Source organism: Taurulus bubalis, assembly GCF_910589615.1.
Source record: "Taurulus bubalis genome assembly, chromosome: 20".
NCBI classification, from domain to species: domain Eukaryota; kingdom Metazoa; phylum Chordata; class Actinopteri; order Perciformes; family Cottidae; genus Taurulus; species Taurulus bubalis.
This window is the reverse complement of record NC_136608.1, coordinates 5,050,602-5,076,772: the sequence shown is the minus strand read 5'-3', so window position 1 is coordinate 5,076,772 and position 26,171 is coordinate 5,050,602. Positions and strand designations below refer to the sequence as shown.

Sequence of the window (26,171 nt, the reverse complement as noted above, 5' to 3'; positions counted from 1 at the left end):
GTAATCCTAATGTCGCCTCGTGTGACTTTTTGAAAGCGATGATGTTAAATGACTTGTAGAAGCATCAAGTATGTCATGCAAACGAATCACATGCTCTTTAAAGGGACTAATTTCTACCTTCATACGATGATTGATATAGACTTTATTTGAAAACATGGCAATAATAATGCAAATGCAGCTGTGCGTAATGTTGCAGAATCAATATGTGAGTCAGTTTTCGGTGTCGCTGCTCGCGCTCCCTCCCACTTCTCAGCACTTCTCTTTTCACTGCGCCGCTGTGGAGGAGAGCAGAGCGCCATGAAGAGAGTCAGCGTGTGAGTGTCGCGCCGCCAGAAGATGATGCTGCTGCCCGGTCTGCTGTTGCTTCTCTGGGGAGAACCGGGTCGGTGCCTGGAGGAGAACGGAGGCTTCACTTTTGATGGAGACATCCGCCACTTCGCCGCGGCCACCAACACGGTGTACGTCGCGACAGAGGAGAGGCTGTACCAGCTGAGCCACGACCTGACTCTGGTCCAGAGTCTGACCCAGAGAGGAGTCTTGACGGGTAAGGATCAGAGGAGCTTTACGCGGGTCGCTGAGACGGAGGAGCGCAACGCAACTTTACGCGTCAACATTTTGTTGCCTCTGGTTAAGGATCAGTCTCTGATCAGCTGCGGCGTGATCGAGTGCGGTTACTGTGAAATGCTTGACCTGAAGAACATTTCAAACGTGCGGTACAAGGAGCACATCACGGTGGGATCCCCGTGGACCAGCAGCGCGTCCGTCGGCTTCCTGGTGGATGTGGAGCAGAAACAAACCGAGACTTTTATTCTGAGTGCCAATCAGCAATATCAACCCAAAAAGAGCCGCTGCATCTTGGAATCCGATGCAGTGAACCTTCATAACACGAATGACGATCAGAAAGGATTTATATTTTCTTTAAATGACGACTACACTGGCTCTTCAATCAAACGAATCAATGGCAAGGCCGAGTTTGTGGATGGGTTTCAGATCGATTTAAACATTTATATTTTCTCCAACCTGCCCTCAAGTGACAAGAACAACAAAGTCCGTCTCATTTGGCTCGTGGGTAAGAACAAAAAGAAAGACACTCTCTCGTCTCTGCGGGGCGCGACCCTGCGCCTCTCTGGCGGAGGGGACGGCAGCAGACTGCTCGCCTCCGCGCGGGTCCCGGGCGGGGAGCCGGTGCTCTGGAGCGGCGTGTTCAGCGTGGACGGAGGACCAAGCAACACCGAGCTGCTGCTGTTTGACATCAGTCCGGATCTCAGCGGGGAGGCCGATGTAGACCCAGACTTCTGCAGTGTCTGCCCCCCTGTTAAGGAAAGAAAGACGGTGTGTCGTTTTATTACAGATTAACAGGTTGAATGAATGAATGAATGAATGTTGATTCCAATTAAGTTTCAAAACTAGAACCATGGGCTCTTTTCACGCACTGACAAAGTATTCCACTATACGTGAAACAATATAATGTGAGGACTCAGTATATCCATATCTAGGGGTAACGATCATAGCTGTGCTGATACTACTATTAATATGTATATTTCACATTATATTAAGTTTACAAAGTGATTTAAGAGTGAAATGAATCAGCAATGTTCTAAGAAGCTAGAAAAATAATGCAAGGAGACTTAATTGCCTCATTAATTCAATTCAATTCAATTCAGTTTATTTTATATAGCCCAACATCAAAAATTCAAGTTTGCCTCGGAGGGCTTTACAATCTGTACACATGATATCCCTGTCCCAGGACCTCACATCGGATCAGGAAAAACTCCCCTAATAAAGATAGTAAAAAACCTTTCACAAGGACATGATTTAAGTTTTTCCCCAAAGATGTTTCCATGTGAATTACCACAGAAATAAGGTTAAAATGACCTCAAAGAGAAATCTTGTCTGCTAGTTCCCATACTTGACGTGGGAACTCGGCTTTGCTCACATAATTGAGTGATTAAACAAGAAAAACTAATCCAAAGGTGAGAAGTTAGTTCATGAGGCTCTTATGCCATTGGTTGCTGTAGAGATGGTGACAAAATAACTAAAATGTCACTTATTGTCACTGCACACTCACAGTGAATATTTATTATTTATTTCATAGTGAGCCAGTGATGGCGAGTTTTGTTGTTGGCTTCGAAGAGGAATAAACATTCCAAGACAAATACTGTTTGTTTTGCAATTTTTATTAAGTGATTGATTTCATTTTGAACTGTGTTTGAGTAAAAGTTTTATTAGGCATTACTTTGGCAAAGAAGCTCGGGAATGCACCTAATTGAGTTTTGATTCATCATAAACTATTTCAACTGCCCTGGACACTACTTCAGGGTCCATGAATACCTGTTGGATCCTAATCTGATAATCAGTGTGTGTGTGTGTTTGTTTCTCAGCCAAAGACTCTGAAGCCGGAGGCCGTGCTCTTCAGGCAGAACTACATGACCTCTGTTCTGGCAGTGAGGCAGAAGGCCTGGATGGTTTTCTTTATCGGGACAGGAGATGGGCAGCTCATTAAGGTCTGCAAACTTATTTTGAATTAATACTTGTGCATCAAAGGCTCTCAGATGTATTCTATTAGTTACCTGTCTATACATGAATGTTACAGAAACCTATCATGTTTATTTAATGGATGGAAGAAGGATGACGCTCTATTGGAAGACAGGCACTCTAAAATGTTTCAATTTCAACTTTTAAACAGAACAATAATGTGATTAAAGTTGAAAAAAATAAATATTTAGTCTTAGTGGGGCGTGAAAATGTATGTCCAATTTCTTGCATTAGGTTTGGTTAATGCTGCCCAGCTTCCTGTCATCCCCGTCATGCTTCCTCTGTCACTTCTCCATCACATCATCCTTTGTCTTCTTTCCATCTCCTCGATACAACAAATGAAATGCTGCAGAGCGACCTAATACAAGCTCACTCACATGATTAAAGAATAAAACAGGAAGCACTCCACAACCCTCTGCTGCACACAATAGGCTCTTTCATGCTGAGTTTACTTTCTACAGTTTTCTTAAAACCCTCAGTGTATTTCTCCCAGCTATGCAGCTGATGCCTAACAGAGAAGAATGGCTCTTCTATTGACTCACAAGCAAACGTAACACATAGGGGAAGACACCTGACAGCTAGTCTATTATTAAAGATGATAGTGTGAGGTGTAGACCTCTAAATAATAACAACAAACACAGAAACCTATGCAACCCGTTGGTTGCTCAGCAATATTTGTTCCTATAAATCATTTATCAAGTATACTCTTTCAACGAAAATCTAAAATTAACAAAAACAAGAGCTTCCCATAATCATCATCATCCTCCCACTCAGTATATTGCTGTTCAACAGCAGCTAGTTCTTATTCTAAAATCCAAGTCTATGTGTCAGATCATGTTCACTGTCGGAGTAGTATGGATGTGTACTGAATAGGGTTAAGTGGAGAAGGGAAAGTGGCTTATTGACCACAATAACATATCTACTCCCAGTCCTGTCCCTCCTCACATCAAAGATGCATTTCCTGTCACAGTTCACAGTGCAAACACTCAGAGGGTAGGACGAGTTAAAGGCAGTTTTACCTAGAAGGGATAGTTTGGGTGGTTTGAAATGGGTTTATGAGGTATTTATTGATAGTCACTGTATTACACAATAGATGACAACAGGTACGGTCCCCAGTTTGGAGTAGCAGAAGGTACCAGCATGAACAACATGCACAATATCATTTGAATATGTCCGTTGGTTTACCTTGCTGTGAGACAGATTTACAGTATGTTTCCAAAGGGTGAACAGAAGTCGTTGTCTATGCTCTTGCCAAAGTCACCAGACTCCATTGAGGGGAAACAAAAAGTAAAATTACAGTTTTTATTCAATAGAGTCTGGTGACTTTGGCAAAGAGTACAGACCGATACAACGGCTTCAGTTCCACATCGAAAAAGGCTGTAAACCAGCGAAAATATTGTAAATACAGTCTGTCCCGGTCCACAGCATTACATTGCTTTGCTCTTAACTGGTACTTCCGCCTGCTTCTCCAAACTTGGGGGCATCTATACATGAACTACTCATACAACCCCACTTCAAAACGCCATTGATTGCAGCAGCAGATACTTTCTTTAGTTAGTTAACAGTCATGCATGCAAAGGTTTTTGGCAGACTGTATCTATAGTTGTACTATTTGTAGATACTGAAAGCAACATTCTACGATAAGTCAAAATGTCTGCTGTGAAAAAAGGCTTATTGAGAGAGGCCAAGTAATACAATAAGTAAATTAGCCTGTATGAAGCTCACTGTGAAAAACACAAAATGTAAGACAAGAACAACGAAAGCAATATTATGATGCTTAGCATCTGGTCGTAACAATCCTCCAGGTTACCTGTTCGGCCAAGCCAACTAAACCATGAAGCTTTTGGTATTCACCAAAAACTTAACAGAAACTAAACAAAGCTGCGTTCTTGTTGTCAGTTTGCTGTGGACAAGAACTATCAGACCACCTGTCCCAGGGTGCTCTACAGGGCTGATGGCGACCGCCAAGTGTTCTCCAAAATGCTTCTGGATCAAGTGGATCTTAAACATGTGTACTTGCCATTACAAAACCAGGTAGGTGCATTGCACGTATATCACTTGTATGGCTGTGGTGAACACTGAGAGATTATGAATACCTAAAAATGTTCGGATGTTTTTATTGCCACAATGTCATATGCACGTATGCTGTATTTGAAAGTGTTGCTATGTTTGTGTTTTGTTCTAGATGAAGCGCGTACCCGTGTCTAAGTGCAGCTCATACACGAGTGTGCAGGACTGTTGGTCTGCACAGGATCCATACTGCGTCTGGTGTGGATCCAGAAGAAGGTCAGGGAAACCACACCTGCGTTAACACCTTCAAACAATCATAAACTCGGTTAAAACATATTGTTTCTCTTCCTATAGTTGCACATTTGAAGATGACTGCCAAGATTCAGACTGGATATCCATACCTGAGGATTCTCAACCGAAAATGGTTTCCTACAAAGTAGCAAAGGACGGCACTGGCCAGGTACAGATACGGACAAGCTTTCTACTTTAATCAGTTGTGACGGTCACATGTTTCTCCTTTAATCTTAACGTTCTGCCGTCCCGCGGGCGTCCTTTACTGTACATTCTATTGTTCACTGTACCTCTTATTTATAGTTCGGTACGAGTGCCACATGTTTCTGGAAACCTACGATTCTTGTGATTCCAGCTGTGCAAGATCAGACTACCACAGCAGCTACAAACGAGACTTCTGTCAGACAACAAACAAACAAACAAACGACAGCAAAAGCGAGGCAACTCACCGGTGACGCCTCATATTGATCTATAAATTCATAACATTCCAACAACAAAGATTTAGTTCAAAACACGTGATTACATCCATAAATATCCACGAACTGGTGTTGCATAATTTCATATGAGCTGGAAGATATGAAACAATAACTTTTTGTTTTTAGGAGCAAAGCAAGTTTGTATGAGAGCACAGTGGAAAACAGCGCATCAAAATGACCGCCGAAATCTAACCTTTGAACCAATGAAACGTCACTTGAACCAATAGGAGCTTCATGTCCTGACTGACAGGCTACATTACCCAACCAGAAGCTACGTTGAAGTTCAGGCTTAGCCTCTGTTTTCTTACGTGGCTCAAGCCTGTCACGTCGTACGGCTCAGATGACAGGCGTTTCGTACAGCCAATGAAATTGCCTAAAAAACGGGTCCAATCAAGCGGGGGTGGAGATAATAGGCTCGTTCGTTAGAGCTGCACCTCGCCTGGAATCCAGATGAGAGCAGGCGGCCGCAGCAGGAGGCGTTGACAATAACCTGCGATCAAGTCGGACAGTTTTCAGCTGCCTTCAAAGTAAACACAGGAAGTCACAGAAAAAAGTACTTCCTGTTAGTTCCGAACTTTTTTTTACTTGTAGTTTACAGATCACATTTAGATTTATTCATATGTGTTTGTAAATATATATTTATGTAGAAATGTGTGTGTAGTTGCATCCTTTGTTCTTTTTATGTCTGCCTGTGAAATACATTACTAGTAGTTTTGATGTGTGTTGTATAAATACGATTTTGTATTAACAACCACACAAGAAATGTGTTTAGATCAAACATGAGACTAATAGTCAATAATCCAGCGTTAAGTATTACAACTACACATTAAATAAGAATTTTCTACAACACGCAGTCGTTAGAAAGCAACTGCTGCGGCTGACTCTGAAATCGACAGCGACTTGATCTCGTGAGAGTATCGTTGACCACGTGTGCATGAGGTCAGAGCAAGTCGGGAGCAAGTCGGACACAAATCTAACCGGCATGCATTGCGCGCCGATCGCCGCCGATCGATTCTGCGCAGAACTGGCTCATCTCGAACGAGCCTAATCTCAACAGGCTTCATCTTCACCAGAACAGACTTCTGCTCATAGATCCTCAGTCATTGAATTAGCACAAAAATGCATTTATACTTCATTTTCTTTGTGTCAGCAATACTGGTAGTAAATATAAATAGTACCTCTATAAGTTTGCAAGACTATACGCCTTTTAAATAGGTATATAGTATATATATATCATGCATATTTTCAGTCTCAAAATGGAAAAACACTTAGACATTTCATTAGAAAAACATGTGTAAAATATTCATTTTCTGTGATATTGTTATCTGCTTTTTACCTCAGGCTTCAGGCTATTGTCCCATTGTGTTTTCCAGTCCATAAGTCCCATTTATAGTCATCTACAGGCATCTATTTGCAAAGAAATGTTCAGGCGGAAATAAAAACCTTATACTTTAGTGTGTTCAAACTCATATAACTCAGTGTCAGCAGCACTTAAAGTCTATTGAGGGAAAAAAGCTCCAGAGTGTTACCTTTCAAAAGAGACCAAGACCATGCATTTACTCCAAATAGTTCAAGTACAGCTTCCAATTTACTTTGGGTATACCTGGATAGGCGTTTTTCAGCAAATTTTACAGGAATGTTAAGATGCTAAACACTCTTATCCATCTTTTCTAAGATCACACTTGACATCCAGACACATCTCACTGCGGGCCAGGAGGCTCAGTCTAACTTCGCCTGTCAATTCTCCATAAGTTCCAGTGAGCTTTGTAGACCCCAAAGCACTCGTCCACAGTTCCCAAAATGCAGCTGCGTCCTTTTAAATAGCGCACTTCCTGCTGAAGGTCAGTGACTTATGCATTCAATACTCCAGAGAATGAAATACCTGGTGATCAATAACTTTCACACTGTCACAAGTGTCCTGCAAAGTGAAAAAGTGAACATGTTACATATTGTTACATCATAATGACCAAGACTGTGACCCTCGCTGTACTATTTCCACCCAACAGGCCTGCCTGTCACAGTTAAGTTGAGACTTGGGACGACAGAATTGAGGGACCAACTGAAGCTGTCCAACTGCTCTGACATCAAGGGACCGCCAACGTCTGTCCTGTAAGTACATCGTCAGTCAGATGCTTCACTGACGAAATGATCAGCTCCCAGGTATAGAAAGAATAATTGAGCCGTGTCTCTTCATAACTGTCCAATTTCTGTTGGATAAAAGCCATTGTTCCTGCAAAGCTTCATACTGTCATTCTCTCCCAGGTTTATTAAGTACCATCGTGGATCAGTACAAATAGACATTTTTGCCATTTGCAACCTCAGGCATTCAGCTGACATAAGACACACAAAATGCCATCTGAAAAATGTAAATCTAAGTCCTGTATCTACGTATATTTGACATTAAGGAGCAGCTAAGGTTTGAGATGAATAGCCGAGTAGCAAAGCCTCATTAACTAACGAGACGGAACTGGTTGCTCTGATAAAAAGACATTAAACGACATAAACAGACTAAAAGGAAGAAGTATGAGAATAAAAAGAGAGAACCAACGGTCAGCTTATCACCCTTCCTGCATCTTATTGCTCAACCTCATACTTTAAATATGGCTGTCAGTGTTCTTGTTTTATCATCAGGAAACATTATACAGTATTACTATCTGGTGGTCTTTGTGTCTTTATGGTTCAACGTTGATCAACAACAGTAAACGATAATATTTGTTTTCTCTTCAGGTGTCGGCAGTGTTTCGAGGCTGGATGTGGCTGGAGCAAAAACGTCTGTTCCTGGGCAAAAGGAGGAGTGGAGGATGTAATTATTATGTTTTTATGCCTTTATCTCACGTACAGTAGGCTTTTCAGACCTCATCCATGTTTTCTAGTGCTACATTTAAACATTAATGCATCAACACCGCATTCATGTTGAGCCATTTGAAGACTATGACTGAATACAATTATTATATTTGTTGTTACGAGTTAAGAAGAAACTTTTTGGGACTTTCAACAAATAGTTAAATTCATGTTTGCTACAATTGGCAAATTCCAGATAAGTTGCCAGGAAATAAATTGATTCTGCTTTAATTCTTATAGTATAGTATATAGTATCGCTTTATGTCTTTTAGTTTCATTATATCAACATTTATTGTTCTCTGAATTTCGCTTGGAACAAAGAGGCAACAAGGCTCAAAAGCTACAAAAAGAAATGTCTTCCAGCACCAAAACAATCTGTATTTCATGTTGTGTCTTGTGAGCTAATCTTAGCAAGCTAGTCACCAACTTCCTCTCCGCCCTGCTGTCTGCTCAGAGTTGTTCACAAAGATGGCAACTTCCCTGTGAGGACCGAATTCACTCATTTTCTCTTTCTGCACGTCAAACACATGCAACGTGTAAATAACACGGCATTATACTTGTTGAAATATAGCTTTCTAACGTACTATTTCCAGGTCCTGAATCCACTGTTAGTGGAACCGTTACTGTGTGTGTCATGTGACCCTGCTTCCTTTCGTCTCCTCTCTCCCTCCTGCAGGACAAAGTTTGCCAAATGATGGAGTCGGGGACGAACTTTTTTGTGAGTCTGAACCTCAATTCTGACACACATTCTTCCTCTGACGCTCACCTCATTCACGTTCAGTAGAGATTAAAACATCAGTACAGCGTAGAATGCATTAAAGCTGATTATCTGTGTGTGTTTTACTGTCAGAAACCAGAGATCTTCTCCATCACTCCCAGTGTCGTGTCTTTCTACGGCAGAAACCATGCAGTGCTGTCGGGTTCCAACCTCAGTGACGTCACCAGAGTGAGGATCCAGGCGGACATGGACTGCACTCCACAAGAGTGAGTCAGTTTACGAGCGGCTAAAATTATGCTGACACTATAAATTACAATTCAAAGATAGCAATTATTGCTGCAACGGGAACTTCCGCCTATTAGACTAGTTGACGCTATTGACAGTTAACTCAATACTTATTTGGGACAGTCTAGTCAATACTATATGTGCATGGCTCTTTCCTAAAGTCAGACTGGATTTATGTTGTATAATGTGGCTCTGCTCCACAGACACAATAGAGGAGATTTAGTTTGAGGTTACTAAGTACTTCTACTTCGATGAGGCTTACGTCATGGTTCAAACATGCTTATTATACACTTTAGTTTTGTGTTGCAGCAAGTCGGAAAGCCTTTCGTTGTCAATGGCGCAGCTGCTGAGATGTCAGATGCCCAGTTTTTGAAATGGGTGGCATTTCCCTTTTTAAGTAAAAAAAAACCTTGTCGCCGCTGTCGCTCAGACAGACATTTTGGTATCCAAGCATCAACTTGAAACTCCAGCTGTGTGTGCTTCTGCTTTTAGGATGACTATTTGAACCTATTTCAGGATTGAGTTTTTATCTTCATGTTATAAAACACCATCTCAGTGAGTTAAAAAAGAAGGCTACTTATGTCGAGGCACATTTTGTTGCTCATCGTTCGGATATTTTCAAGTTTTCTGCATAACCCGGTTTGTTAAAGTCTTGCTAACTGGTTCCCCTCTCAGGTCTCCTGTATGGAACAACGTTGGAGTGAACCTGACGTTCCACATTCCCAGTACCGATAATAAAGGCACGGTCCAAGTGTGTGCTCTCCTCCCAGATGGTAGTTGCCATGGTAATGCTAAAATCACCTACCGGTCATCCCCGACCTGCACCAACATCGTACCTGGCTGCAGCTGGATCAGGTGTGTGTGTGTGTGTGTGATAAACAATAACCATGGTATATTGTGTGTGTGGGCATACACACAATATACCATGTTTATCGTGGTTACTTCTTTCTATCTCATAAGGCCACACAGGTGGAAATGTGGTCTTAATTATTTTTTAGAAGAAAAAAAAACGCATTATAGTCTACAACTTGGTTATTATAACTAATTTGCAAATGCTCGACAAAACTATCAAAAGGTGCAGTGAAAACTTCAGTTGGCTATTTTGGGATCTGCCTCCAGTGCTTTGTCACTGACTTCAATAGAGTTGACGGTGACTTATTCTAGAAAACATTGTTAGTAAGTGAGCAACAGTTAACAGTTGAGGGTCATCTCATGGGGAAAGAACGGCACTTCCCAAAAGCAAAGTCTGTCACCATAGCACCGCTTCCCTTTTTTAGTTGCAGCAGCTGAAAGTGCCACTTCTGTCTTTTTACACTGTTGCTTGTTACGGTTAAGAAACAATTGATGTGCATATGTTCAGAACATACACATACAAAACTCACTTGATCCCAGGACCATAACCATTATGACGTTATTGTTATCACCATATACAACAACAGAGCTGTTCCTCCATGTTATCAATTAAAATTATGATGATGATGGTGAAATTATATTTCACCATCATCACTCTTGAAGGAATAGATTAGGGGACATAAACCTTTCATATCCAAAGAGCCATCTTGCCCTTTTTTCCACCCAAAAGAAATTGTCTGGAGCCGCAAAAGCTATTTGATATCACAGCAGAGAAAGTTTTATAAATAGTCATATTATATATACAAAAACTATAGTTTGTTGTATTTATGAAATTATAGAATAGGATTAAAGACAATGTTTGACAAGTATTTCTATTTTACCTGTTTATAACTATTAAACTCTTGTGAAGAGGAGAAGAAAAATAGTCATGTGTCGGCTACATTAAGGTCAATTAAAACCACCATTATGCAGATCATGGGTCCCATCTATATTTGTGTCTCATGTGGTAGAGTGTTCATCCTGTAATCACAAGGTAGCAGGTTCAATCCCAGTCCTCCTCACGTGAGATTTACTTCTTTTTTTTTTACTTAGTTTGCTGCAGCAGTTGATGGATCGCTCTTCTTCGCTCATCTGCAGCTCGATACTTTTCATCAGATGCTGTGTGCTTGTTCTGGAAGAGTCTTTCAACATTACATTACAGCTCAGACAGCATCGTTGGCAGTGAAAGCTAATTAATACGTCCATGCAGAATTAAACTCTATTTTTCTCCGTGACTTTTCTTTTTTTTATTTAGCCATTGACAGTTTAGCGAGGGCGGGCTCTGCAAATCATGATGAGCCACCTTCAGGGGAAACTGCTTGACAGCCACATAATAGGATGTGACGCACATATGTTTTTTCAGTGACCCAATTTCACCTCAAACTCCAAGATAAGAGGAGTTCCCTTTGAAAGATTTTCCACAAAAAAAAAAAAACGACCCTTGAACTATTGTATTACATTTTCTTTTATGAAATATGTAGTTGATATTTATGATCAACTGAGGATGCATCCTAATGATTTTGAAGACTTCTCAGCTTTTTTGGTAGCCACAGATGTCTTTTTATCATCATTTCAGGCAGTTGTGGAAGGAAAGCACTTTGTCTGGTTTTGAGCGCTGCAACAATTATAAAACTATTGAGTTTGCCTTTCAACTGTTCTTGGCCTACAAAGGTTTGTCATCCCTGCAGTACAATCAAACATCTTCTTCTCTGATTGGCTGCTGCTCTGTCTCCGATAGTGGGAAGAGGGAGGTCACACTCATGGGGTCCCACCTGGAGTTTGGTGAAGGGGTCATGCACAGCCACGACCTGCAGGAAGTCAGAATTCCTAGAAACAGAAACTATCAGGTTGGTATTGGTCACAAGGCATTAACAAATCAAACAAAGAAATAAACACATAGTTATGATTATTTAAATGAATGACATTTATTGTAAAAACAGTTATGAAGCCCTTTGTTTGAAATAACTGAATGGGTTTTCCATTCAAATCGGTTCATGTCGCAATGAGGTGGGCCTGTAGAATGTCCCATTGTCTGTCATGTGACATAATAATCACGCTGCATTCCAGTAGTATTATACTCTATTTAACAGTGTTTTTTTGTATTATTCTCGGCAGAATCTCACCTATGACACACCTGCAGCTGACAAAAAGGTTTCTAGCAGCACTCTGTTTCTGAAAGTAGCTAATGAAACCTTGGCCTGCTCTACAATAAAGTACTATCCAGACCCCGAGTTCACGAGCTTCACATCCACGAGGACCGGGGACGACGTCCGCGTCACCATACAGGTAGTGTATATTTTTAGCACACATGCACGAATATAAGAAATGGATACATTAAAGTGAAAAATGGTTTCTGTTGTCATTTTAGAAAAAGGCAGACAAGCTGGAGATGGGCATGGCAGAGTTGTCAGTGTGGGGCGTTGAGGAAGGAAAACAATACCCCTGCATCATGGAAGCCAAAGAAAGCAGTAATGAGACGGACTTTTTCATCTGTGAGATTCGACAGACTCCCAACGCTAAATTTCAGCACTTAAAAGTAATTTTTGTTTCACTCAAACTGCACCAATCTCGACTGTACTTTACTTTAGAATTACAACCTAAACTATATTGTGAGAGTAGAGAGGACATACAGTAGTAGTCACAGCACCAGATTACCGTATATGAAAGCAAGGTCCTCAGAAGTATAGTAGTTTTCACGCAATGGCTTTCAAATAATGATCTTTACTTGAAAGTAGTAATCTTACACATAGAAAATACATTTTTCTGACTTTTTCATCTGTGAGATTCGACAGACACTCAATGCTAAATTTCATCCCTTAAAAGTAAATATTTTATTCATACTATAGAGAAATAAAAGAGTAATTGCATCCTGATGAAAGTGTATCAGTACAATGTGCTACCTAATACACACAATGTCTTCAGAAGTGTATCTGTTTCCATGTTACTTAAACAAAGTAGTAAACATGCATTTGTGCCGTGTAAAATTCCTTTTAAATACAGTGTGATTGTCGCTTTTTTACAGATCCAGTATGGAGACCAGACGGTTACACTGAACGTCCGCTCTCCATTGCTTCTGTACCTGCTTCTTGCCCTTCTGCTGATACCTGGCATTGTTGTTGGTAAGAACACAAAGAGGGGTTCAACTAGCAGCCTCAAAAGCGCATACAGGTCAAGCTTTCCCATGGAAGACCATTTTCTAATTAAATTAGATGAATTACCTTTGTCTGCTTGACTCTGTCGTTCAGCGGTGTGGATCTTCTACCGAAGCCAGCAGAAGAAGCTCACGGCTAAGATGAACAAGCGTATGGAAGACCTGGAGCTCGACATCAGGAACGACATCAGACAAGGTCAGTCTTTTGAAGCCACTCCTGTAGCATAATCGACTTCTCTGCTAGACATCCAAATACTCCGTAAACGCTCACATTTTTGTGTAAATACCTAAGATATTGGGTGATATCTGAACTAAAACTCGGGGATCATATCACCACTATTAAAAATGTCCAACACTGAGTTCATTGCCATGAAATATCTCCATTAAAGAGTAATTGGCATAGATTTGCGATGGTTTTTAGTCACCGTTGTGGCATCACCCTCTGTATGGCAATGTCTATTAGATTGTCAATGCAAATTGTTGCATACTATACCTATTTTCTTTTTTTCAAGTTGGACAAAGCATTGTGTTTCCAGAGGGAGTTGTGTAAACTCTGATACATTGTCGTCTTGAGCTGAAGACGGACCACTGCAACCTGCTCCTTTCTTTTGTTTGAGGCTAGTGGCTCTAAGCTACAATAACTGCCGATAGCCTAAACACACCCAAATCCAGAGATGTGACGATCTCCTTTCAAGTTGCTTTGTGGGTGATGTAGGCACAATGGGTTTAGACAAGGTTTTAAACTCCATAAGAGTTCTCTTTTAACCTTTCATCCCAGCACTATCACCTTGACAAACATTTTAATTCTTCCAATACATTTTGACCAAATGCCTGCAAAACTAACATTCCCATCAGCCTCAGCTGTATTTAGTTTGTATTGCTAATAAGTGAATGTTAGCATGTAACGCCAAACAATGATGATGATGAACATAGTAAACATTATACCTGCTAAACATCAGCATGTTGGCATGTACCACTGGGCAGCTTCACACAGCTGCTGGCATGGCAGTTACAAATGTTAGTTACTGTGTCTGATTGTTCATGACAAATGGCTCAACCTTATCATGCACTGGCCCTGAGTTGTTCTACTTCAGGGTACTGTCTACAGATAACTCAGCCTCGACATGAAATGCCTGAACTTGTTCCTTTTTCTGGTGTCATACTTGTCACAGATATGCGGTTGATGTTAAATAATGTATTACACATCGCTACTCCTCACACAGGGCCTCATTTGTAGTAATCTGCTTTTGGCCCGCTGAGATGCAAGAACAGTTTGTTTCACTTCCTCTTTTTACGTTTGACCTGCAAACTGATGCTTGCTTCACAATTTTACTTTTTCCCCTGACAGAGAAATATGTAGAACATGTTTGGCACTGTGTTTTGCAAAGACGTGCCAGGTTGAGCCGCTCAACACACAGTTCTTAGTCCATAAAAGCAGCCTCACTGTCTTCCACAGGTTTTGTGGATCTGCAGACAGAGAAAGCTGACCTGATGGAAAGTGTTGGAGCGATTCCTTTCCTGGACTACAAGCACTTTGCCTCCAGAATCTTTTTTCCAGAGGTACATTGGAACTGGGAGAAAAAATGTCTCCAAACTGTTTGTCAGATATCAAATTATAATCTATGTATAGTGACATAATTGCTAGATTAACAATCCACCTTTTATCATTTACTGTCATGTTTCAGAGTGAATCTTTGATGGCACTGTGTATCAAAGACATCGGTCAGGTAAGGTCTGACGCCAGCTGTTGTTGATGTCGGTCACACTTTGTAACTCTGTCGGTGATGTGTTGCTGTATCTGACCTGAAATCAGGACGCGGTGAAGGTTCAGCTCGACGAATGTTGCCAGAGCTTGTCCAGGCTGCTCCAGGATCAGCTCTTTCTCACATCGATGGTTCACGCTCTAGAAGAGCAGAAGAGCTTCACCATCAAAGACAAGTCAGTTTGTAGTGTTTTGCCGTGTGCGATTGTCTCTTGCAAAATGTAAAATGCAGCTGTAAGTCTTTCTGCTGAGACAAACTCTTCTACTGTGGTCTGGAGTTATTGATTCTGCTCTTTTATTGATCCATTCGTGGCGATCATGCTCTCCTCTAGTGTATCCTAGACCCTGTCACCAGATAGTGTTTGGTATTTTTGCTTAGAAATAAATGAATTACATTTTTAAAATAACTGCAGAATAATTTTCTGTCTCGATAATTTGACAAATCAACAAACCGTTGAGTCCGTCAAACTGTTTTATTTTCCTTTTTATATTGCTCTTCTCACCCTCTTACGTATTCATCCATTCAATTCTCCTCTTGCACCTCTTGATTTCTCTTCTTCCTCTGTGTTGATGTGTTATAACTTGCATCGTTTATACTGTCCTCGTCTCCTTTTGCCTCCTCACCTTCATCTCCTCTCCTCCAGGTGTGCGTTGGCTTCTTTACTGACCGTCGCGCTCCACAACAACTTGTCGTACCTGACGGAGGTCATGAAGACTCTTCTCAGGGCTCTGACTCAGCAGAACAGCAACACTCAGCCCAAACTGCTGCTGCGACGCACTGAGTCAACCGTAGAGAAACTGCTGACCAACTGGATGTCCATCTGCCTTTACGGCTTCCTCAGGGTCAGTTGCTCTTACGTCTCCTTTAGTTTGGGCTGTTCTCTACAACTTCAAGGAAACGTTCAGCTACTTTAACCTTACAGTAGAATTGGAAAAACTTGCATGTCGACAAAACCCAATGTTTGAAGTAAAAGAGAACATGTTCACCCCAGAAACTAGAGAAGTATCTTCAGCCATTTCATAAACCACATCCAATTATCTCTTCGCCTCATCTGCTTACATATCTAATAAAGGAAACGTTAGCAGGGTCCCGGACATTAGCTCTGTACAACCATCATTGTAAATCTAATCTGACGCTCTACACAAAAATAACAGCGCTGTCGCTCATAGAAGCAAAGCGTCCTATTTCTATATAAATGAATGAATGGCGGAGCTCAGAGTCGCTCTTTGCGAACACGACTTGAGTTATTAATGTTGCATGTATTTAGCTCACAGCGACACATGAAACGGCCCCACTGGTTGAAACCACACAGACCTCCAACACAAAGTCACCACGTCTTCTGTGCCTTGTTGGACCGACTGACTCACTGGAGTTCCTGTTTCTGTTTTTTTAGGAAAGTGTCGGGCAGCACCTGTTCCTGATGGTGAGCGCTCTCACGCAGCAGACAGCAAAAGGACCTGTGGACTGTGTGACAGAGAAAGCTCTGTACACACTCAGCGAGGACTGGCTGCTGTGGCAGGCTCAGGACTTCATCTCCCTGGTATGCGTAAACACACACACACACACACACACACACACACACACACACACACTCGCTTCTCACATTTCAGGCCATTTGCACTTGAGCTGATTAATTGGGTCCAAAAAGAGGTCATTTGGTGGAACGGTCATGGAGTAAATGCTGAACTCTTTGTGGTACGTCTGCATCTTGCTCTGTCAGGATGCCATAAGTTTAGTCAGTTGTGCTTTTACATGTGGAAGCAATCATGAACACTTCTCTATGCTTAGTTCTGTTTTTTAGTTCAGTAAGTACAACACTGTACTTAACTAAAGCTCTATTAACTAAATATAAACACAGTAATCTTCTAACAGACACTTTATCAAAAGTGATGGCTTGAAAAGGGCATGTTTGCCACACTGAGTGTATGAAGGCTTGTCGGGTACACAGCAGCTGTTATCAGACCACTTGATCCTCCATATTTTAAGGCCTCTTCAAACTTCAACGCTTGGCTTTATTCACTGCAAGTGTTTTTTTGGTATCAAATGTCCTGGATGTTGCACAACAGAGAGGTTCTAAAATAGTTCCACAAATGCATCTGCAAAAAATATGAACATCAGATGACCAAACCCACTGCTTAGTTAACAGGGATTTTGTTTTATTTATTAACATTTCAATTTTTCAAGCAGAGTTCAAAACAACTTTGTATAGCTTATGTTTTAAAACACAGTGGGTAACGCAAGTGAAACAGAAAAAAAATATCCTCTGGCAGCAGGTCAAAGTTTTCACTTATCCAATGAAATGTCTCAACATTGCATCCTCTGCTTGTTTATGAAAGTTGTCGCCACACAGAGTATCACGGCAGGCTGTCAGTGCTCAGGGCTGGTACTGAACCACTTCCTCTTTGTGTACTCTGCAGAGCAGTGCAGATTGAAAAAGCTTGACATGGCTTTATTTACTGTATCTTTGAGGGTTATCTGGAGCTAACTACTTCCCTGGACGTTGCACGACAGAGAAATTCTGAAATAGTTTCAGAAACGCACAGATTACTAAACCCATTCATTAATAGATAGGGATCTTGTTGAGAAACTCAATTGAGTCACCTTTTAGACTTAGCAAAGTTAAAAAACAAACATTGTATGGCTTCTGCTTCAAGTTTTTATATTTTCAAGGTCCTTGGTAAACATTAGAGAGGTTTTGTTATGGCCTGGAGGGAAGTGTTCAGTATGGTAACAGGAAACACTATTAAGAAAGGCACAGGATGCTGAATATGAAGATGCCCTCGTTGTGGAAGTTATTTTTTTTTACTGAATACTTGCTCAACCTCTGCAGCTCATTGGCATGTATCCCCAAATTTAAATCCAATGTTCAGACGTAGCACGGATAGCCAGTTTTGAAACTGAACAGTTTTAGAAGTGAGACCACATTGCATACAGTCTTTGATTGACACGAATGTGCTGCTTCTGATGAGAACCCGTTTAAGGAAGCAGCTGCTCGCAGTCAGACTGTTGACGAAAACACAAATTGAAGGAAGTGAAGCGCCTCAGCATTTCTCTGATTTAAACGCGTCAATGAACACTGCATGTTGAGCTCACTCTGAACACACCCTGCTCCTCAGAGCGAGACAGATGTTCCTGACATGGAGTCTTGGTTATTTCATAATTTGAATAATATCATGGAAATTAAAGCTAGGGTTGGTAATCTTGAAAAACTAGCAAGAATACATTTGATTTTCAAAGAAATCCAACTCTTATCCAATGGCAGGAGCGACCAGCACTAGCTCCGAAAGATGATCAATTCAGAGAGAAAGTCTCTAAGGCAGCAACACTCACAGCCCGTCCCTTCAAGCCTACTCCAAAAAAGACAGGCAGGTAGACAGGCAACTAACAAACGAAAAAGCATTACCCACCCGAATGATTTGATTTTAAACCAAGTTTTCAGGTGTTTTTAACGTTTTAATATCTAATTATTTGAACAATCATGCTGACTGCAACGGTTATCCCTGCCAATACTCTTACGTTTCCCCCTCAGTATTCACATGTTTGACAGTGTTGTATTTTAGCACATAAAACACATGAACACCCTGCAAACAAACTGCACATATCCATAAACCTGCAACAGCAATTTCCATTAGGCTCTTCGGACACTTCACTCCGTTAAATCTGCAGCACTCTGTGTTCGCTCCTCTTCTACTTTTCCTTCTCTCTGCTGCTACAGGGACTCGACCACGAGCAATCACAGTCATTCTAATCTAATCTAACAAACCACCAACTCACTTTACTGCACACTTCCAACCATTAGTGCGTGTGTGTGTGTGTGTGTGTGTGTGTGTGTGTGTGTGTGTGTGTGTGTGTGTGTGTTAGCCCCGAAACTGCAGCTATGAAATAAGGTGTGAAGTTACTTTAACTGTCAGTAACCACATCTTTCCTCAAAGCAGCTGTGTTATACTTTCCAACAATGAATGAAGGATGAGGGCCCTCTAATATTTATCTTATGCGTTGAATTATGAAAACAGGAGTTGTTTCGATGAGGTTTCTACTGCATTTTATTTCTTAAACTGCATTGCAATTTAAATTGTTTTGCTTTTTGACTATTTTTTTATGTTTTAATGAATCTTCTTAATCTTGTTTTCTTCTGCATTATGTTTTGATGCTTTTAATGGTTTATATGAAGCACTTTGAATCGCCTTGTTGTTGAAATGTGCTATACAAATAAACTTGCCTTGCTTTGAGCATTAGTGGTAAAAATGGAAGAATACTGCACAAGTAGTTGTGTGCATTCACCACTCACACACACACTCATGCATAGATTCAACAGTCAACAGACTTGTACACGTCTCAGAGTACTGAGTGATCTCATGAACGTTTGGGCATTCAGTAAATTCAGAGATAGCGGCTTAAATCTTGGGTGGCTATAAAGATCAGGCAAGATGTTATAAGTAAATACATTGGCATGTTTGCGTGCATTGTTTGCAGAAGCTGAAGGTGCTGTTTGCGGTGGGCAGTGACGGAGAGGTCAGCGAGCCTCTGGAGGTCACCGCTCTCAGCTGTGACTCGGTCGAACAAGTCAAGGAGAAAATCCTGTCCACCTTCAAGGCCAAGTTTGGTTTCCCCTACAACACCCACCTCAGGGATGTGTGTATCGGTAGGTAACAGGCCAGGCTCCGACGATGAATTGGTGCTACTTTTACAAGTCTCGTCTGAGTAGCAGGAGGTGCATCAAATGTATCAAATTATTCCACGACTTTTAATAACATTTGCCACAAACTACAGTGGCCAGCTGTTTTAGGGAAATTACTGAGCCTCTGATTAAGAAAGAAACTCTATATTTGTGACCTGTTCTTTCAGATCTTTGCTTAACCATACTTGCTCTCTTACTCCCACTAGAGTATGAGAATAACGGATCGTTTGCGGCTCTTGAAGAAGTGGATGCGAGCTCTGAGGTTATCGGGGAGGTCACAATGCTCAACACACTCAAGCACTACAAGGTGATGAATGGGGTTATTTAAAAAAGTGGAAGAAGGCTCTCGACTTCTGTCAAATTTACGAACGCTCATGCAAAAAGTCATGAAGTGTTTCTGTGAAACGCGGCCGACCCGTCAACATGGGCTGGGCCCGTGTCAGTTGGCACGACTCCCCTCTCACTTTGAGTACTATGGTTCCCCTTCCTGCGCACTCCTGCAACAGACTTTTTATATTAGAGGAAGAAAAAAACATACTGGAGTAAGAGTGGCTCGTAATGGCTTCATAATTGGATAAAGGGAGTCTTTTTTGCTCCATGTGTCCATCATCTATCAGAGTAGCATCAGAGTGTGATAGCCTGATGGGCTGGACTATAAATCAAATTACAAAGACATAATGGCAACAATGGATAGGCATTGCTTTCTGGGTAAATCATCGTAATGCCAAATTCTGGGGGAAATTATTATTATCTACTCTTTATAGTAGAGTAAATAAAGAGGTTTCCTTAAGTTACTGAAGGCTGGTGGTTCTTGAACATCTCTTTACAACACAGGGTCTATCTGAGTGGTTTCTGTGGTTGAAGGTAAAACGGAAACTGTCTATTGCAATATATAAACAATAGGCTGGTTCGAGATGAGCCAGTTGCATGCTGGTTAGATTTATGTGAGGCTCTCTAATGTCACGCACACGTGGACAACGATAACCTCACGACCGCAGTTACTCTCCGACCGCCAACCCCCAGGGCATGATGGGAAACACCTGGCTGTCGCCAGATGAAAGATCTGTTTGGGGCTTCGTTTTGACACCACCACATTTTGAAAAAAAATCTGATTTTCAGTGAAATTGCAATATTTAACGCTAGATTGTTGGCTATTAGTCTCATGTTTTGCAATGAAGGTTTGATCTAAAAACATATCTTTTGTGGTTGATAATTGTAAAGCTTATTTATATTGCACTTTTCAAAACGAGCTTCAAAGTGTTTTACAAGGCAGACGTGAAAAGAACAAAGGCTTAGAATACAAAGCTAGACACACACACACATTTTCACAAAAATATATCTTTACAAACCACAAGTTTGAGATCTAACAGGATGTAACTGAAACTGGCCGTCTTGACAGGAGTTTTTTTTTTGCTGCCATTCAGCTCAGCTCACACTAACCTCTTGTCACTTATTCACATTTCTGTGTGTTGGTCTGTTTGTACTCCTGCAGGTTCCTGATGGAGCTACAATCAAAGTGCTTTCAAAGAAAGGTCATCCTCCTCTGAGCCAGCAGGGGAGCCTGAAGGGTGAGAGCTGAGAAGGAAAACATGGTTTACTTCACATATTATCAATACCACTCTTATGTAGTTATAGATGGAGCCAGAAAGGGGATCATCTTGGTTTAGCATGACTGGGGGGAAAAGGGAGCCAAGAGAGATACTACTATGAAATCAACAGGGAAACAAAAGCATTGAGAGTTTACCATCTAAAGATCAGATACATATCAAATGAGTCTAACCACCCATGAAAACTGTTAACATGTTGAGCATGAAAGTCCATTCTTGACCGTGGCATCAGTACTTGTGGCCAAACAATCTGGAGGTGCTGTCACTGTCTTTGTCTGAGCTCCACCACTTCCTACGACGGCAATAAGCAAATGGAAGTGGCTGAGTTGTCATACCTGTGTCCTAAAACTGGAACGTGGGTCCTGTGACATGAATTGAACCCTGAGAATCGGTGTAAAGCTCAGAAACAGACGTCCAGTACGAGGACCTTAACGTGTTCTGTGGACTTTGTTGGTACTAACGGCTCTGCTTCATAGTGAGCCCCGCACCAACAATGTGACATGTGTGGCAGAGAAGTAGGCGTATTATTTCTGGTAATGATCACTGTTCATCAATTTCCTTTAGATGATGAGAACTTCTCCGGAAAATACTTTCACTTGGTAAGAGAGTGTGTTTTGTTGTGTGTGTGCAGAGGTGAATCCTCCACCTACAGATCCTCTGTAAAATAATCAGCCCTTGCACCGCTTTTGTTGTTTGTTACCCACTGTACATGTTTATATACACTTCACACACACGTCACATACTTTGCATTTTTGCACTTTCTCTATTGTTTAAATTTAAGTTCCTAAATGAATACTCTCTGAGCTGTGTATATATCTTTCATCCCTGTTATTTTTATTTTGTGTCTGTAAGCTGCTACTTTGACAACAAATTTCTCCTTGGGAATGAATAAAGTATATATCCATCCATCCAAAATATATATATATATATATATATATATATATATATATATATATATATATATATATATATATATCACTGAGTATTATAACGGAATGTAATGGTTCTGTTCTGCAGATTGATCCTGATGTAGACGAGGACCACAGAAAGAACCCAGAGAGGAAGAAGTTAAAACTGAAGGAAGTGCACCTCACCAAGCTGCTCTCCACCAAGGCAAGAGGAACCACAATGCATCATTTCCCTCAAACACGCTCCAACACTAAAAATAGAGACACCAGAATGTGTACCTCCTGCACCACTGTTGATGTGTCAGGGGAGGTTTAGGCACTCTGCTGATTGCAGGTCACCCACATATTGGAATTCAAACTTTTCTTTCTACATTTCTGGACTGTGAGGGACATATCAGGAAATGACATCACCTTGTTCTCCGTCTCTCAGGTGGCGGTGCATTCATTTGTGGAGAACCTGTTCAGATCCATCTGGGGGATGCCGCAGAGCAAAGCGCCGCAAACGGTTAAATACTTCTTTGACTTCCTGCACACTCAGGCAGACAACATGAAGATCACCGACCCAGATGTCCTGCACATCTGGAAGACCAACAGGTATTGTTGGATCATCCAAAGCACCGTGGGCAGTTTGAAAACCTTTAGGAGAGAAGTTTGCCCTTAAAACAACACCTTTTCTTCCCGACAGTTTACCTCTGCGCTTCTGGGTCAATATCCTGAAAAACCCCCAGTTTGTTTTTGACATGGAGAAGACTCCTCAACTCGATAGCTGCCTCACTGTCATCGCTCAGGCCTTCATGGACTCCTTCTCCCTCAGCGAGACCCAGCTAGGGAAGGTAGCGCAAAGGAAATGTCTTTTAATTTACTATTACAGGAAACTACCGTGTCCTTTCGGTGTAGAGACGTGAGGCAGAGGCAACCCTCATGAAGCCGAGTATATAAGGTTAACATAGTCATTTATCACTTTTTTAAGACTTTTTTTATAGTATGTCAAAAAGAGTAAGTATAACAATGTATAGTATGTTGAAAAAGGCACTAGTTTAGTTATTATATTACTTTTTCTATATATTATAGTATGTCGGAAAAAAGTCAGTCATAATGCCTTTTAAGCCCTGCAGGACCTATATAGGTGCTTTTTTTAGACATTTTAGTTAAACTGTGTAAAACATTACAATAATCATGAACAAATATATTGATGCTACACATCAAATTAAACAAGAGAACCTGGGCTACAATAATTAGTGAGCCATTTCAACACAACTCAAACACCAACTAAAATAATTATGAAAATATCATAGTCATAATTTTGTCATGAGTCAGCCCACTCTGCATGTTTCCGGAACTAGCAACCCGTAGCTTGGTGCTATCAGAGGAAACCATGGCAAAAAGCAAGACAATTCCACACAGATTCCATATATATACACCAAATCCCTCTGCTGCAAAGCTTCACCGAGATATGAACCAAAGAACACAGCAACATAAATCGCTGAATCAGCAAATTAGGAAAAGATTTTTAAAAAAAGAAAAGAAAAAATGCATTTCCCCCAGTAAATCCACACTGATACAAGTTTATTGAACACCATAAGTAATATACAAGTGAAATATAAGGTTTGTTAAAAATGTCACAGATAATATGCGCAAATGTGCCCAAATGCAGATTTTGGAAACTCCCCCTGAATTCTCTCTGTACTTTACCTCTCTGACTCTGTTCTGCTTCACTTTTTCAAAGTCAAACATTGCAGAGAGACTGTTCACATATTGTGCTATGATTTGGGAGAGCCTCAGGGCTTAGTGAAGCATCATTTCAAGGAGATAATCATCCTGAAAGTGCTTTTTTTTTATAGGCGGACCTGAAACTTCTATTTTTTTTATGTTTCAATCTTTATTTACTCTTAGCCAATAACATATATATACTAATATTTACACATCTGACCAAAAGTATTCAAATAGCCCTTGTGGTTGCAGAGATACACCCTTTTTAGTTTGGGTATGCTATTTCGAGCTAAATCCTAAAAACTGCCATGGGGCTTAAAAGGGTTAAATCACAGTATAGTATGTTAACGAAATTATTATTATAATTATAGTATATGTCAAAAACTCATAGCAAACTATGTTTAAATAAAAAGTCATGAACAATTAAACAACCTATCTGATAACAGACAAAACATTATCTATCTGACATAAAACGGAATGAAAAGTTACGGCAGCCGGTCGGCTAAGTGGAGACTGAATGCTGCTCTCCGACCAGCGCAGCCATGAAGTATGAAGCACGTTTCCTCCGTTTGGTGCTATGGGGAAAAAACTATACTTTTTATTATTCAGACAGGCTCCTATATTTATTTTGACAGAGGGAATGCAATGCTTATCTTTCATACAATAGCGTGATAAGAAGATATTGTTGACTGCTGAGGAAGCGCTGTGCAAAGACAGTTACGTCTAAATTGTTGCTAAATTTGTTTGTCATCTTCTATAAGGAGTTTAAGTCCCACTATTCCTTGCATGTGTTTCAGCATGCACCAACCAACAAGCTGCTCTACGCCAAAGACATACCCAAGTTTAAACAGGAAGTAAAGGCCTACTACAAGCAGATCAAAGACCAGGCGCCAATCACAGAGTCAGAATTCAAGGAATTCCTGCAGGACGTGTCAAAGGTAATGTCTATTTCTGTTGAACATCTTCAAAAATTGACACAGTGAAGATCAGCAATGAATGGATGACTGTTTTTATTTCAGAAACACGAAAACGAGTTCAACGAATCTGCAGCCCTCAGAGAGCTCTACAAATTCATACAGAGATACTTCACCGAGGTCAGTCCTCTTCATATCTCTCTCTGTTAGCCATGTTGCTATTTTAACTGTGATACAATTTAATTTGACTACAAAAACTGAAGCCACAACATTGGGTTGAAATGTGTCACAACAACAATGACCCAAAGTGGAATAGAAAAGAAAAACAAATCGTGTGAGATACAGAATGCTAACATTAATTTAAGGTGTCTCAATAGTAGGTATGGTTGTAAGACATTAGAAAAGTCTTAGTATTGGATCAGTTGTGGTGCTCATGAGAAGTTTGCATAACTGGTCCAAGCGTCACACCTGTTGACATCACCCGTCAAGAGGGACTTGTGAAACCGAGGAAACGAGACCTGCGATTTATCTCAGCTTTGCTCACCATTCGCTTCCTGTTTCCCCGCACAGGGCAGCCTTTAAAAAAAATACTGCAAAAGCTTTACAAGTTAAAATAGTCCGGCTATTTCTTTATGAATTCACCCTGCATGTTTTTGGACAGCACACCAGAGTGCCATGTATAAATTAATTGAAAGGTGCGTTTAGCTCACTGACATTTTGACGACACTTACGGTGCATTTTGTCTTTTCTAAAGATCAAAGACAAGCTGGACCAGGTCGGAGCCCCGACTGAGCTGACGGAGCAACTACATCATGTTAAAAACTCGTTTGATGGACTAAAAAGCTGCTCCTGGAACTGAGCTGCCATCCTTTCACTCTCATGAATACCATGGTGAACGCACCGGGAAGACTTGTTGAAGCATCTCCTGCTGCAAAACATGTGGTTTTGCCAACACGTCACAGGAGTTGTGCGTCTACTTTTGAAGGAACTGAAGCGAGGCACAAATCAACTGTCTGCTTTCAGTAAAAAAAAAGCTCCTTCTTTACAGAACGCTTTTGTAACAGTACGTAAGACAACTGTTGACCGGTCATGTGATTCAAACACACAACCAGACTTCAGGAAAAGAAAGGGACACTTGTTTTAAATTACATCAACAGACTGTTCAAGTACAATTCACAGCTTTTGTCTTTTATCAACCCTGTATGAGTCTGTGTCCCCACACAGTGGCTTCAAAGTAAACAATACATTGCAATACAAAAATTAAACCCTGAGGATGTTATGGGCAGTTTAAAAAGGTGCAACATTAGATACGTACACGCTATTCTAATGTTTCCATTTTCACATGAAAGCTCTTCTCATTTCTCTACTCAGCGTGCCACACTGAAGGAAGTCT

At 40.9% G+C, this 26,171-nt stretch overlaps 1 protein-coding gene across 1 annotated transcript; it reads left to right on the top strand.

The window, feature by feature from the left end:
• Positions 1–336: 336 nt before the first annotated feature.
• plxnc1 (plexin C1) lies at positions 337–26,060 on the top strand (the record flags this gene model as incomplete). The annotated part of the gene is made up of 31 exons (XM_079235767.1): positions 337–1,332; positions 2,382–2,504; positions 4,435–4,569; positions 4,721–4,821; positions 4,900–5,005; positions 6,988–7,153; positions 7,319–7,421; positions 8,040–8,115; positions 8,830–8,871; positions 9,004–9,137; positions 9,832–10,011; positions 11,786–11,894; positions 12,163–12,333; positions 12,416–12,583; positions 13,070–13,166; positions 13,293–13,394; positions 14,655–14,758; positions 14,884–14,925; positions 15,012–15,136; positions 15,605–15,803; positions 16,355–16,501; positions 19,435–19,603; positions 19,846–19,946; positions 21,132–21,207; positions 21,811–21,845; positions 22,264–22,359; positions 22,585–22,748; positions 22,840–22,987; positions 24,662–24,802; positions 24,884–24,958; positions 25,533–26,060. 31 exons carry the CDS (start codon positions 337–339, stop codon positions 25,635–25,637), a joined length of 4,536 nt encoding a protein of 1,511 aa, XP_079091893.1. The 3' UTR covers positions 25,638–26,060.
• Positions 26,061–26,171: the final 111 nt, after the last annotated feature.